A 14,776-nucleotide genomic window follows, 5' to 3' on the forward strand; every position below is an offset into this window, starting at 1 on the left:
ATGGTACATATTTTTTTACTTTACTTTTTCATATCTGTTTTTTAAATNAAATTTTGTTTTGTTAGTATTATAAAAGACATGATCCTCAAACAGCAGAAGAGCAAGAAATGATGGAAAATTTATTTAATGTATTATGTTCAAGTCTCATGGCAACTGTAAACAGAGATAGATTTTTAAGAGGAGAAGGATTGCAACTTATGAATTTAATGTTACGAGAAAAAAAAATGTCTAGGAATGGTTCTCTTAAAGTAATTATTAAATTAGAATTTTTATTTAGTACATTTTATTAAATAATTTAAATATGTTCCAGGTATTAGATCATGCAATGAATGGACCAGATGGAAAAGATAATTGCAGTAAATTTGTTGATATTCTTGGATTAAGAACAATATTTCCTTTATTCATGAAAACGCCGACAAAAAATAGAAAGAGAATGCTTACTGCAGAAGAACACGAAGGTAATAAAAAAAAAAATAATTTTTATGTTATTTTACAAATTATATATATTTATTGCCATTGTAGAACATGTAATATCAATTATAGCAAGTATGCTAAGGAATTGTAAAGGACAACAACGTCAAAGGTTATTGAGTAAATTCACGGAAAATGATTACGAAAAAGTAGATCGATTGATGGAGCTTCATTTTAAATATCTTGAAAAAGTGGAGGAAGTGGAAAAAAATACTAAAGTTAGAAAAAGAAAATATAAATTTTTATATGTTTTACTTTAAAATAAGTATATATAAATATATTAATTATAATATATTTAATTATATTGCATTTATAGGAAGATGAAGATGAAGAAGAATCATACTTAAGAAGATTGGATAGTGGATTATTTATTTTACAATTGGTAGACTATGTTTTGTTAGAAGCATGTACTGGTTGTCCACCAGCAGTAAAACAACGAGTTACACGAATTTTAGCTCAAAGAAGGGCATCCCTCAAAACAATAAGACACATTATGCGAGGTACATTCTTTCATCATAATTTATAACTATTATATATATTTAATTTTTCTATTTTTATTAGAATATGCAGGAAATCTTGGTGATGCTGGAGATTCAGAATGGAGAGAAGCAGAGCAACAACACATATTGCAATTAATTGATAAATTTTGATGTATACTTTTTAATGAAGAACTTAAAAATTTAAAGTTTTCTGCAATTTTAAAATTTTGTCTCATAATAGCAATCTTATTATATAAACATTTAATAACATATGTAAAATAAATGAATCAAAACATTCACTTTTATATACAAGGATTAAAAAAAAAACGTTTGTAAAAAATTAAACGAGTGTCATATATTTTAACAAATTTTTATTTTATGTGCAAATAAATTGTGAAGTACGCGTTACTTTAAATTATACGTAATTAATCGATAATTTTATTGTTTTAATTACTTCATATCAAACTATATGATTAATAATACTATAGTGTACGATAGCGTGAAATTTGTACTCAAAATTTATAATTTATTTTAATTCTTCAACACATAATTTTTTCACCCATTGATGAAATATTTCGTAACGATATCATAGATGTACGTTAATAAAATGGGTGAAAATAAAGCAGTGATCACAAGTTGTCATTGTTCGTATCATGTCAGTTTTGAGCAAGATAGTCCCAAGTTTAACCGACATTGTCCGTCCATACGAATCGGAAGATACCGTTTATAACTTTCAAAATTATTACGGAGAAATTTTATTATCAGACTGTTTATGGAAGAGTTGCTATCGTAGGAAAAAATTTGGATTTTATGAAAAATTTGTCGTGAATAGCGGCTATGTGAAGTACTTTCACCGATTTAACGATCATGGCGACATATTTCATTGTCAGAAATATTTTTCTTATTTCGAGTTCATCGTCTGCCAAGTAAGTGAAAATTCTACGTTTTATTTAATTTTTTATGATATTTAAAATAACCGATTAATAACTCGATGTACATAATACGAACTGAAATGAAAAGTATATAAATATATTAAATATGTAAATTATATTTTAACGTACATAAAATAATTTAAGAAATGTATATTTATCACTAAATCTAATATTTATTTTGTTAAATTTATAATTGATATTATTAAAAAAAATACGCGCGTTTTCTCTCAGACTTATCGTAACCATGGTGATCCACGTGGACGCATGCGCTCTCAATTAATATGCTTAATCATGGAACTGTCTTCTTAGTTCAACTATAGTTGTATACTTAGTAAAATTAAGAAGAAAAGTTTAATTAACTGAGTTTTACAATTAGCTTCAATTATGCGTTCGAAATTTTTGTTCTTCACACATTGTATATTAGCTTTCTGTTCTGAATGTGGTACCAAACAGAAATGTGTTATGATATATTTAGGGAGGGGGGGGTCAATGTTCGGTGAACGATCGATCGCGATTGGCTTAGCCACGCAGCTGCCTACCAATAGAAGCGCGTGCTGCGCCCTTACATGAAAGTTTGCTGCACGAGACAAGCCAGTTTGCTGTTGCAAGCTTCGGAGGTGCGGTTGTTGGTTTTATTAGCCGGTTCGTGGTGTTTTTGCTGTTTTTTTGATTTCACGTTTTACATTTTGACGTGTAAAATCAAAAACATTCGTGACAAATATGTTAAAAAAGAACGATACTCATGCATGACGCGAGTGATAATTTTGTGCACCCTTTTGTGCTGCAATTATAATAGACTGAATTTGAAGAAAACTACTGCAAGAAAGTGTCGATTTCTTCGAGGAAACAACCACGGTATGTCATCTGTCAATTTCATCCCTTATTTTTTGATTAATTCATGCATGTTATTGATTGATATCGTGTTCTGATTTGGAGTGTGCGTACGCACGTGTGAAAACATATTTATAAAAGCATTATTTTGATTCAAAAAATTAAAACTGAGTTATCAATAACTTTTCAATATTTGACATTTGATGTTTAGAAAATATTCTGACACATAATTCGTTGTAGCATATATTAAAGATTTAATCTTTATATTTTCCTTTTTTTGTACATATATCATATATATATAGCATGTATATTTAAAAGAAAAAATTTCAAAAAATTAGTATTTATGATTATCGACATCTATAAAATAATCTTCTTATTATTAATCATAATTTTGTACATTATAAATTAAATTTTAATATTTATTATAAAATTTTACAAAATAATCAAGAAGATCCATTTAATCATATAATATGAAAAAATTATATGTATAATATAAAATATTATTATATTTTCTGTTAATTCGTTTCTTTCGCATTCGCATTCCTAAAATAACCATTTTTTATTGTCGTAGTTTGAAAATGAAGTTTTATTCGTCATAAAAAGAAGAAAAAGATATTAAATGATTAAAATTTATACAATAATTTTTATAATTTAATTAATTAATTATAATTTTAGTTATAATTTAATTAATTAAATATTTGACAATAGAAATTCTGGTATAAATATTGACAATAGCATTCCGGTAATTTATTAAACTTTGTTATAAAATTATATCATTTTAAATTTGTTTATAATGTTTATTTACGTGATTTTAATAATTATACATATACACATTATACATATATTTGGATTCTTTAAATATTCCTTATATATAATGAACATTGGACAATTCTCGTTCATAAGGTTTCTTGTTGTCTCGTAACTCCAGTTGAATAACGTCTTTACTATTAAAGCCAATTTCGCGATTGCGTACCTGCTGTGCATCGATGACGTAACATTGCTCCTTTCGATTTGTTGTTATGTGCACGTGCTGCGAAGCAACGTTCGTCACGTGATTATTGGAATTACTTTTAATAAATACATGTCATTCAAGGTTATTTTCTTTAATATAATTAGTGTTAAAATTTTTTTTCTTTTCAAATCATTGTATTTTTTATTTGAAACATTAAAAAATAAGGCAATTTGAATAAAAAATTAAAAAATTTGAAGTAAATTTAGAAGAATGCATGAATTTCATTTTCTAAATTAAACTGGAATTAATTATTACAAAATCTGAATATTTTTTTTCCAAAGAATGTTATAATTATTTCTGTTTATTTCTTATAGTTTGATTATTTTCGTAATTGTGTGTTATCAGAAGAGGGATAAAAAAGAAGAAATTTAAAAGCTATTTTTATAGTGAAAATCAGATGTAAAGTTGTACATAAAATCTTATATTCATATTTTTAAACTTAAAATTTTCAGATTTATCAATAAATTAAATTTGAAATTTTTTCGACAGAAATGAAATGATTAAATCATAAATGAAGCAGAAAGTAATTGCAAATAAATATATTGAACAATAAATGGAAAAAAATAGATAAAAAGGATGAATATATTGACAAGTGAAAATTTTGTGATTCCGATATATACAACAAACATTTAATTCCTTTGTCGTGGTTTATCGATTGTCCTCGGTGCAAAATGCACGTTGGTGCATCACTATGAATGCTGCAGACAACGTGTAACCTTGAACGAGTAGCTTGCGAAATCCAAATAGAGTCCGGACAAACAAACCCTATATGGTATTATTTTTCAAAGTAAAATTCGTTATCTATTTCTTTACACGGTCTTAATATTCAGAAATTCTTTTGAATATTTGTATTTTTTTTCATCAAATTTTTTTCGTTTCCAGAAAATCACTGAATTCATTTTCAATTGATATTTTTCTTTTTCACGGTTAATAAATCTTTATTTAAAATATTGATAGTTATAAATAGATTTTAACGATTATTATTTTCAATTAATATTTTATCAATCGATCAATAAGTTTATAAATTTCGTCTTTTCGAAGAAGTCAAATAATATTTTTACATGTTTTTTTCAAAAGAACAGCGTACCTTGAAAAGACGGTAGATTGTGGGTAAATTGAAATACTTATTTAAGAAAGATCCAATTAGGGTGCCATTCCTGGAATTGCCGCGGCCAGGTTTACGCCATTATCGATCAAACTGTCCCAGATTCGCGAATTCTTCGTTGCTGAAGCGTTCATGCACAACGCTTCGGCTATCCTGTGTATCTATAGTCAAAGCTTTCTGTTCAATTTCGATAAAATCACTACATAAATCTTTACTTCCTTAGAATTTTAACAATTGGAACATTTTTTCAATTCGTTAATCTTTTTCCTGTTTTTTCTCTTTAATACATTAAGCAAGAAAACAATTTAACTTTTAACTTTGTTCTTAAGTTTGATCTTGTCATTTCACATATGAAAAAAAGGAAAAGATGAGAAGAGTTTCTAAAAAATTTGGAAAGCTCATTCCATCTATGCTCAAAGTAATTCAAGGCTGAAAACGGTCTGGAGTCGAGTCAATTAGTCAGAAGTGGATGGAAATCAAGGGTGGTTAAGGAATCCCTCTTACGAGCGACTTTTTCCCACCGATTCTCTTCGCACAGATTTTTTTTCTTTTTCAACTCAACCTTACTCCATGTCTGCTCTCTGAAAGTTCGTGTCTGAAAGGCTCGTGTGGCCACTCAAGTCGCGAAAACGCTGAGCGAGCTACTTAAGAACGAGTGAGCGAGCTCGACTGTACTGAAACGTGTAAGTTGCTTTCATGAAATTTACGCTAATTTTTAGGTCAGATCTGCGCCGAATCGAGTGTTAGTGTCGAAAGATATCAGGATGTTCTCTCATCACGAAATCTTGTTCGTGCGCTCTCCTTTCACAAAGAAATTTGCATAGGAGAAATTTGCCATAAACATTTCATCTGTCAAGAAGATTTGTCAGCCTTTCACAAAGCCTCTACTATTTTTATATAACATGGTCTTCTCAAAGATAACTTCCAAACATTCATCATAGGAACCTCATTTCTTTTCAATTTCTCGTCGATCAGCTGATCTAGGGAAAAACGACTCTTTTGAATAGAAGCCAGTGTCCTCGTTACCATTGTTGGATCGTCGTTCTCAACTTCTTATGTATCCCCTGTCGAGGCGGCTTTTCAATCTACCCCTTTTGTTTTCCCCACTGCCTGTTTATTTTCTGCACTCTTTGCACGATCTTATAAGAGAAAAGCAATCGTATACATGGGTTTTTGCAATCGAAAGAAGACAAGTACGAGATTATGGTGATTTCAGACGATTGCGTCACGCATATTTGTTATCCATTGAATTACGCATCTTCGACGTAAAAACCCCTTTTCTTCGGTTTTGCAATAGTCGCGTTGCATTAATCGCGAGTTTCCGTGGGCAGTGTCGTGTGCGCGCATCGAGGAATAACCACAATTTGCATGCACACACTGGTCGATTATGTCATCGGCTCGATGAGAATTAGTTGGATAATGTTATCTTTGCGCCTCGAGCCATTTATCTCAGAACTTTATTTTGTCATTTCGATCAGGTATGTCTTCGTCGATTCAATCCTCTACGGGACGAAAGCACAACGCAAAAGTAACATAATTGTGATTTAAAATTTTAATTTTTACAAAAGAGATCTTCGTATACACGTACTGGTTGCTACACTATTATGCAGCAGCTTGTAATTTTTCAATTTCGCGTGAGTAAATAAGAGAGGGTGGAGAGGAAATTTGTAGCGTAGAAATCGCGAAAGCGAATGTTTCTACTCGAGTTCCCATGAACTTTCTAGATCAAAGGGACTCAACGATTCGCGCTATTTTGCATGCGTGTACGGCTCTGTGCGCGTCGTTGTTGCACAGACCGATTTAATCAAGCTTACTAACAAGAATCTGCCTCTAGTCATCACAAATTATTCCTAAGTTTTTTCTTTCTTCAATCCTCTTACAAGCTCGTTAGTTGTTTTTCTTAATTATTTGATTAATTACGGAAAAACAGAGAGGCAATATTTAAACTATTCCATTATCTGTTGGGAGCGTGTCGCCATTTCTCATGACACTTTGTGACTATATACAGTATTATGACACAACAAAATGGTATTATATCGTAAAGACAAAGACTCTCCCGTTTAGCTTCCGTCGTCGAGACAATCTACTTTTATGGATGATCGATAGTGTTTACAAATTTATTCTCGTAGATCCTTATTAGATGACGTACGAGTTAAATCAAATTACCACCGTAATCGTAAATAATGCTATATAAGTCGGCATCGAATAATCAATGAGTATTAAGGACGAACAATACTATCGTACGTATCTGTAATGTCAAGTTGAACATAATAGCTTTTTATCATACGTTGCCGAATACATAAGTAAACGCTGAGAGAAACCACATGGAAATATGGCATCTTAGCTGGGTCAACAACCTCGAGTATGCAAGCATAGCATTGTGATCGCGACACAAGATAAATTGGCAGTAAGCATAGCTCATAATCGCGGTAACTGACAGGGCACCGTCTTCTAAGGTCTTCACTCCGACGCACGATCGACATCCAACGTGTATTTTTCTATCAATGATACATTCGATAAATACATTCGATATATATCTTCTATTATTTATCTCGTGTGAACTTGTTTCGTTCCTCCTACATCTTCGTCTTGCATCTTCCAGATGTTAAACGGATCAAAGCTTAAAAGAAGTTTCTCTCGTGTTCAACGCGAATGTTTCAGATTATCAAAGAACCCGATCGAATTAACGTTTTTAAAAGAAGCACATTGAGCGCTCAGTGACACGACAATTTGGCAAATTACGGAACCAGCTCTAATCCAAAAGATCGATGAACGTTGATATTTTGGCTCGACGATGTTTTGGCGATGGCGCCCGCTGCGTCGAGACGGCCGCATCGATCCATTCACTCTCACTGCCGCTTATGTGGCCCTGTTTTCTCTCTTCCTCTCCTTATCTTCTTCCCTTTTCCTTCTCCTTTTCCCTTGCCTTGACAACCTGCTACCTCGCACACCTTACACCTATTCTCTCGACCTACGCTTATTTCCGTGTTCGTTCCTTACGGTCATCGGCTCCCTTCTTTCTCGTCCTTTTTATTCTTTCGCTTCGTCGCTTTTCGGCCGGCTATTCTTTAATCTTCGTCGAAATGCTTTTCACGGAACGCTCGAAGAATCAGAGGTAGATTTTAGAAAGATGAAACGTACAGGTGGATTTTGAGAGATGTTTGACCCAGATAAACCGAGTTTGATCGTGTCATGTACTTTCCTACGCTTTGTATTCGATGGGACGATCGTTTCGCGACGCTGGTCACATATCGGACTGCGATAGAAATTCATTCATGGGAACGTGACTTATGACATATGGAGGAGCGATAAGGACGTGCATAACGGGTTAGCGAACACTTGGCCGTGCTATTATAGGAAGGTGTGTGGAAACTCGGAGAAAAGACAAAGGCGGATTAGATATAATGCTATAATGAACGACAGCAATTAGTCAACCTGTAACTCGATGCTCGACAAGTGTTGGAGCGTTTAAAGATTTTCACGAAGCGTAACCTCTTACTAAACGTGATTATCTGCAATTTTCTCGAGAATCGATGGACGAAAACGGTTGGACTGATCACAGGCGAAGGCCAATCGTAGTCTTGGAGGGAAAATGCCGCGCCTTTCCACGGAAACTCGCGTAACCGGTGATCACCGACGAAGGTCTACGATGTCTAATGAAATTGCAGCCTCGTTTCGATAAATCATCGAGCGATCAGCACTCGAAGCATTCACCACACCCTTCTGACCTGACCCAGAAATCGAAAGGTGGGCGCGCCAACCCTGTGGACGACGAAAGGTATCCTTTGAACTTTAGCTAGCCGCTCGCCGAATGAACGAAATCTAAACGTTGCTGGGACAGGCATCCCAGTGACCCAGAGAGATCGATCAACGATTTTCTTGGACGCGTGCGAAACGGCAATTCGGTGCATCCACTCGCAGTTAGTGGACACTGCAATGTCGCGAACCGATCTAAAAATAACATCGATTCCTGGCGTCTCTTCAGCGACTCGTCTATGTCCGACCAACCGTTATTAAATATTGCCTCACGTGTTTGAATTAGATGTTTGTCGAGTCGAGATGCATATAGTTTCACGAGTTCGAGTTTTCTTCTTTTTACATCTTGAAAAAAAATTAATTGGCCAAAAAACAAGATATATAATTGGCAGTCCGTTTTATATTTGAAGAGTTATTCGACTTTTCCTTTGCCGACAAGAAAAGTCGGAAGAAAACACGGACGTGAAGTGGCTTCCCGAAGCGGTCGATTAAAATATTGATTCATTCGGGAAGGAAGGCAGCTGGGAAAGAAAATATTGGCCCTTTTCCATCGGTTCACCCAGCTCCTTTCTCTTTTATATGTATATATATATAAAGATATATATATATATACATATATATCTTTCTCTGGAAAATCCCGATGAAATTGAGCGATTCACGTTTGTTCGAATATCGAGGAGAAACGATTCCCCTAATCTAAGCACTTTTCTTCTCAAGATCAATTCATCGACCAAGTACTTCACGTGTTATTGATTTTCGTATTCTAAAGAAGAATACTCCATATCTTCTTCTTATTCCCTTCCTAAGTACAATTTTTTCCATCCCGAGTCTCAATCTCGCTCGGACAAAATCTCTCGTTCGTATCGAGACGCATCGAACACCACAATAATTCCATAAATCCGTAGCCCATAATCGTGATCTCTAATCCGATATAAACGATATTCCCCCGCGTTTCTCGCGTTATTTCTCCAGGCCACGATGCCTCTTATCGTTCCACTCGCCTTCGTTTCTTCCCTCTATCTTCCCGCGAACGTCTCTGTCCGACGTTTACGCGGTTTCGCCGAGCTGTATCGCATCTGTTCTCACCCGATGCGGTCGCCTCGTCTCCGTGTTCACGGAGAGGAACGAAGCGGTCCGCTCGGCCGGCTCCGGCGAGCGTCGTTCGCGCTCGAGCAGTGCTAAGAATACCGCGGCCAGCCATATTTGGCAATGAGACCGCGTGGCCGCGCGCGTTGCCCGCGGGAACACGAAAGGGAGAGCCGGCCTCATTTTTCGGGGGCAGAAGCGGACCCGGCGCGTTAACTCGAGGGGAAATTTCGTGGATCCTTTGATCCTTGCAAGATTTCAGACATTCCTTTTTCCAACGAATTGTCGATAATTCGCGCTCGTCCAGTGTCTTTCGATCGATCTTTTTTTTTTGAAAGTATGAAAAAAATGGAAAATCTCGTCGAAGGGAATTCTCCATCCTCCGAATTGAAAATTGAAATTCCGAATACTTCCTTTACTTATTTTACCGCCGTTTAATTCCTCGATGCTATTTTCTCTGAGAGCGGATAAAAATCTTGGCTCGACGGTTTTCGTTAACGATGAAGGGGGCAACGTCGCCGGTCGCTTACAGCGTTACAGGTTTATCGCGACGATACCGTCGCTTCAACGCCAATTAGGCGGTAATTAATTGATCGTCGGGAACAGGCAACGAGGTTATTAAGGTCACCGAGTGTCGACGTACGATCTCCTGTACGCTGCTCGATCGTTCCATCGACGATGCCCAGAAATTGTCTATTTCGAATTTGTCAAATTGTCGATTCGTTTTCTCCTCGGATTATCCGCGTGTCTAAAATCCGGCAATTGTCCGCGTTGCGATCGTCGTACATTGTTTTCGTACTCTTTTTCATCAATAGATCCACACATGATTTATGTTTATCTCAATTTTATTCGATAAATATTACTCTTTACCAAATTTTTTTCAATTCGATTGCAATGAATCACGGATCATTTACAATCGTGATACGAGCGAAAATTAAAGAAAGGAAACGGAGGAGGTATTGGATCGTAAAGTTTTATAGTCGTATAGAATTGTAAAAGGCTAAATATACTTTCAGACATGTAAAAGCAGTACATTACAACCGAGAGAACTCGATTGGAATCGATAATTCAGCGGGTAACCAGTTAATCGTATTACACGGCGCCCATTGGGGCGAAGAAAGGAAAGAGAGTTCACGGTCTCTCACGATACTCGTCGAGCGAATATTGGTCGATCGGTTTCTTGCGAAAAATCGGTGGATAATCGTTGCGCAAACTCGTGCGTTCACCTACGACCCACGCGTTCCACGAGTCGTTACGTTACGCTTGCAAAACGCGTACAAACTGCACGTGCCTGCATTTTCGAATCGATCCGATAGCGAAGCTCCAGCCATGGAGACCCGTTACATCCGGTTCGCCAGCGATTACATCTGCAATCGAGACGGTTTGTCGTTTAGAGGGGCATTAATCACAGGTCTGGATCCTCCGCGGTTATTAGCTTTTCCCCCCTCGTTGCTTCCTTTCGCGCCGTTCTTCCTTCAATGCTCCCCTTGTCGATCGACTCACTCATTTTTCGCCCTGATTTCCACTGGTATTCGCTAAGCAAAACACTCGTTGGAATGGCAATTTCCACGTCGACGCGATCAGAGATTCATTCTCGAACGAAAACTTTCTTGCGTATCTTCTCGTTCAATGCAATCGGCTTAATGAATTTTCTTCTACAGATAAAAATTATCAAAGTAATTGGTATAATGATAATAATAATAATAATAATAATAATAATTTCATTTTTCTTTGGAATTTAATCAACGCTTCGTGAGATCTTAAATATTAAAGTATTAAAGTAACTGATTAAAGTTGATATAAAGGGGCGAGCGAAAAAACGAGTAAGAAAATAAGTGTGAAAAAAAATAATTTTTTCACTTTTCTTTGCGTCGATACGATGTATTTTTCAGTTTGATTGTCAGTCAGAGAGGTGGCCGCGGTGATATTATGCACGAAGTCGTATCACCTGATACATGCATAATGTATCTCATTCATAAGCATCAGGCCTATCTATCAAAGAGGGCACACGGGGGCCGCGTTTCCGTAATTTGAACGTTCGTATTCGTCGAGGGTTTCGCGTGAACGCGATAATTCGTGTCCTACTTCGTCAATTAGATTCTACGGAAAATTCCCCAACCAGTTTATATTTCACGTATCGTTTCACGATTTCGACGCTCCAATTCCGTTATGTAAATCGTTTCGCGGAAAAAGAAATTTCTTCTCGAGATCCTTACCATCTTCATCGACCGATTTCGATATTTTAACTCACCATTTATTCGAAATTTTGCTGAAATTTGGCTCATTTTTAGCGTGATATTGGCAATATTCTCGAAGAACTATATTGCACGCAACATTCTTGCAACGTGGACCCAAAATCTTCACGATGTATCTATCCATCTGTATTCTTGGAATCACTCCTTCATTCGCTCTCGATATTCTCTAAAATTTAGAGTGCATAAATTAAAATAATTATTCTCTCGATCTTTGTACTTTCTACTCTGTACAAATCAAGCAATCTCAATCAAATCGACGCGATATTCCATCAATTCAGTAAATTCCATCAATTTAACGTTCATCATCCATCGATACCTCCACAAATCCTCGAATCGCTTATTCGCTCTCTTTTCATCGTACGATTCTCTCAAGAAAAGATGCGAGAAATCTGGTTTTCCGGTGAATGCAACCCGGTCCCTCGTGTCTCGAGGCGTCCGGGCCGAAGTTGCAAATAGAGATTCTTGGAAATACTAATAAAACATCCTATGGCATCGCTCCATAGGTTAGACGGCGATGATGAACACGTATCTATTTGCGCCGGTGCTCCCTTCAATTTGCTGCCAGCTTTCTTTTTTCTTTTCTTTTTTTTTTTTTGCTTGCGTACCATGGTTGCATCGGTTGAATAGGGAGTTAAAAAGCCCTTTTCATCCGCGGCTTAGAACCTTGTGATCGTGAACACGCGCGAGATTAAACGCGTCTCTTTGCTTTTCCATTCCTCGTGGACTTGATCTTGCTCTTTCTCTTAAGAAAATTTCTTGAAAATCCTAATTAATTTACCGGTGAAACGCGTCTAAACTTTATTTGTTTGACGCGATTAATCTTTTTCAATTAAATTATTCTTCGTATTTATTAGATTTTGGAACGAAATTTCTATAGGCATTTCGAGTGTAATTTCTAACGATGATATTTGCAAAAGAAATTTTGTATTTATATTTATAGTTTATATTTGTAAAAAGTATCACGTTTTCGGTAATGAAATTTCTCAGCTCGGAGACTTATCGGGGAAAAAAGCCGCGTAAGATACGCGAGCTTAAGTGACGCGTCCCACGTATCTAAGCTTCTTGATTTCTTTTTCTTTTTTTTTTTTTTTTAATGTTTCGTATCGTTAGAACACCATTAAGGTGGATGATAAACGATGTAAAAAGAACAAGATTTTAAGTTCGAAAGATCACGCATCACACCCACGTGGGATTAATTAATGATCTCGCGCGACCTCGTTGCCTCCCAATTAGGTGAAGAGGCGGAAGAGGTGGTGTCTCGTGATGTAAGAAAAATTATAAATTCGGCATTTTTCGAATATCCCGGCCCACGTCTGGAACGTCTGAATGTGAAATTTCTTTCGAATATTTTATTCGGATATTTTCAATATTTTATTCATATTTTACACAGTTTGAGGATTCAAATGCATTTTCCTTTAACTTATTTATCGCAAGATTGATTCAACTACATAAAGAATTCATTTATCTGATAATTTTCCAGAAATTTATTCTTTTTTCTAGAAATTAGATAAGTAGAAGTGTATTTATTCGTCGTACTTAATATTTATTTGCGAAAGATATTAGATAAGTTGTTCTTCTTGAAGATACGGAGAGCAGTAAAGAGATACTCTACTACATTTTATAGAAAAATCAATTTTTTTTTTCCTTTTCGAATTAAAATTTCGAAAATAAGCTAAAATGCAAGGAAAACGCACGATCTGGTTCTGAAACTAGCTACGCCTCTCCAAGTTGCAAATCGAGACCTTCGATTCTTATTGCTTTCACTTGCGTCGATCGAGCAGCAAGTAAAACGTAATCGAAGTAGGTCCCCGGTAATCGTCGTTCTTTTCCTCGTTCGACCGGCAATTAACGGATGATTAGACGATCTAATATATAGGTGAACTGGTCGTGAATCGAGTCGATGAAAAACAACGAATTATACGGTTTCTCACATGTGTTGTCACTATTATCATATCATACCCTTTATTATACCACGAATCTGCAATTAGATAATTTTTAGAAATTTATAGTTTAAAGATATATATAATATCTTATATAAGATATAAGAAAACGTAAAAATAGAAATGTGAACGGAGAAGTTTAAGTTTGGACAATTACATCTGAAAATTGTTGATTTTCTATAATTTTATTCTTTTGCATTTTTGCATCATTCTTAATTGTCAATAATTCTATGTAAGAAAAAGAGGCGAGAAATTTTTCTTCGTGAGCAATCGAGTAATAGCAAAGTTCACGTGTACACTTATCTCGTTTCTTTCTGTCGATGACCCCTTTGTTGATAAAAATATTCTCGGTTGCAATATTCTTGGGTCACGGATTCGCGAATTACATAATATATATAATCTCGTTGCGTCATACAATTCCGGATAAATCTCGCATGTATTCCTCGGTATTATTGAATCGTAAATGAAAAAAGAAAAAAAAAGAAAGAAAGAAAGAAAAAAAAACGTACGAGACACGGCTAAAATAAGACATCACGTGCCGTGTACTACTGATTAAGCCGCTGAAATCGAGAAGCTTACCGCGTACCACGTGCGAATTGTTTAACAGTAAGCGAAAGAGGATATCCGTCCAGTCGGATGTTCTTATAATAAATTATGATAAGAAACGTAGTAGGGAAATAGAATTTATTCAGCCATCTGACTGAAATTCTAACTTTCCTCCTCACTCGCAAACAGCTAATACCTTCATCGATTTTATTACGCGATTGACAGTCAAGAATCGTCAAATCAATTTCTAGAAGCGAAAGGAAGTAAAAGCCACGATTCGCTATTAATTTCTTCTTAATGTTTTCATCGAACAATTATCGACATCCCAATGAAAGTGAAGTCTTTTCAAAAAAAAAAAAAAAA

At 35.4% G+C, this 14,776-nt stretch overlaps 2 protein-coding genes across 7 annotated transcripts in view; both read left to right on the forward strand.

Annotated features, from left to right (window-relative positions):
* LOC102680994 (beta-catenin-like protein 1) overlaps window positions 1-1,365 on the forward strand; it is a 3,396-nt gene extending 2,031 nt beyond the window's left edge. For 3 of the 4 annotated variants that reach the window (XM_031512151.1, XM_006619078.2, XM_006619077.2), the window contains 5 exons: window positions 66-248; window positions 311-458; window positions 523-689; window positions 788-971; window positions 1,033-1,365. In XM_031512151.1, coding sequence (XP_031368011.1) covers window positions 66-248; window positions 311-458; window positions 523-689; window positions 788-971; window positions 1,033-1,121 — 771 coding nt within the window. In that variant the 3' untranslated portion in view covers window positions 1,122-1,365. The remainder of the gene's footprint in view (window positions 1-65; window positions 249-310; window positions 459-522; window positions 690-787; window positions 972-1,032) is intronic. The other variant, XM_006619079.2, reaches the window with a different exon arrangement.
* A 1,059-nt stretch (window positions 1,366-2,424) lies between these two features.
* The window catches only part of LOC102681515, a 33,634-nt gene continuing 21,282 nt past the window's right edge, over window positions 2,425-14,776 (forward strand). For all 3 annotated transcript variants that reach the window (XR_004150956.1, XM_006619082.2, XM_031512150.1), the window contains exon 1: window positions 2,425-2,737. The gene's annotated coding sequence lies outside the window, so the exon portion shown is untranslated. The remainder of the gene's footprint in view (window positions 2,738-14,776) is intronic.

The sequence above is a fragment of the Apis dorsata genome, unplaced genomic scaffold (genome assembly GCF_000469605.1).
Source record: "Apis dorsata unplaced genomic scaffold, Apis dorsata 1.3 scaffold_390, whole genome shotgun sequence".
Taxonomy (NCBI): domain Eukaryota; kingdom Metazoa; phylum Arthropoda; class Insecta; order Hymenoptera; family Apidae; genus Apis; species Apis dorsata.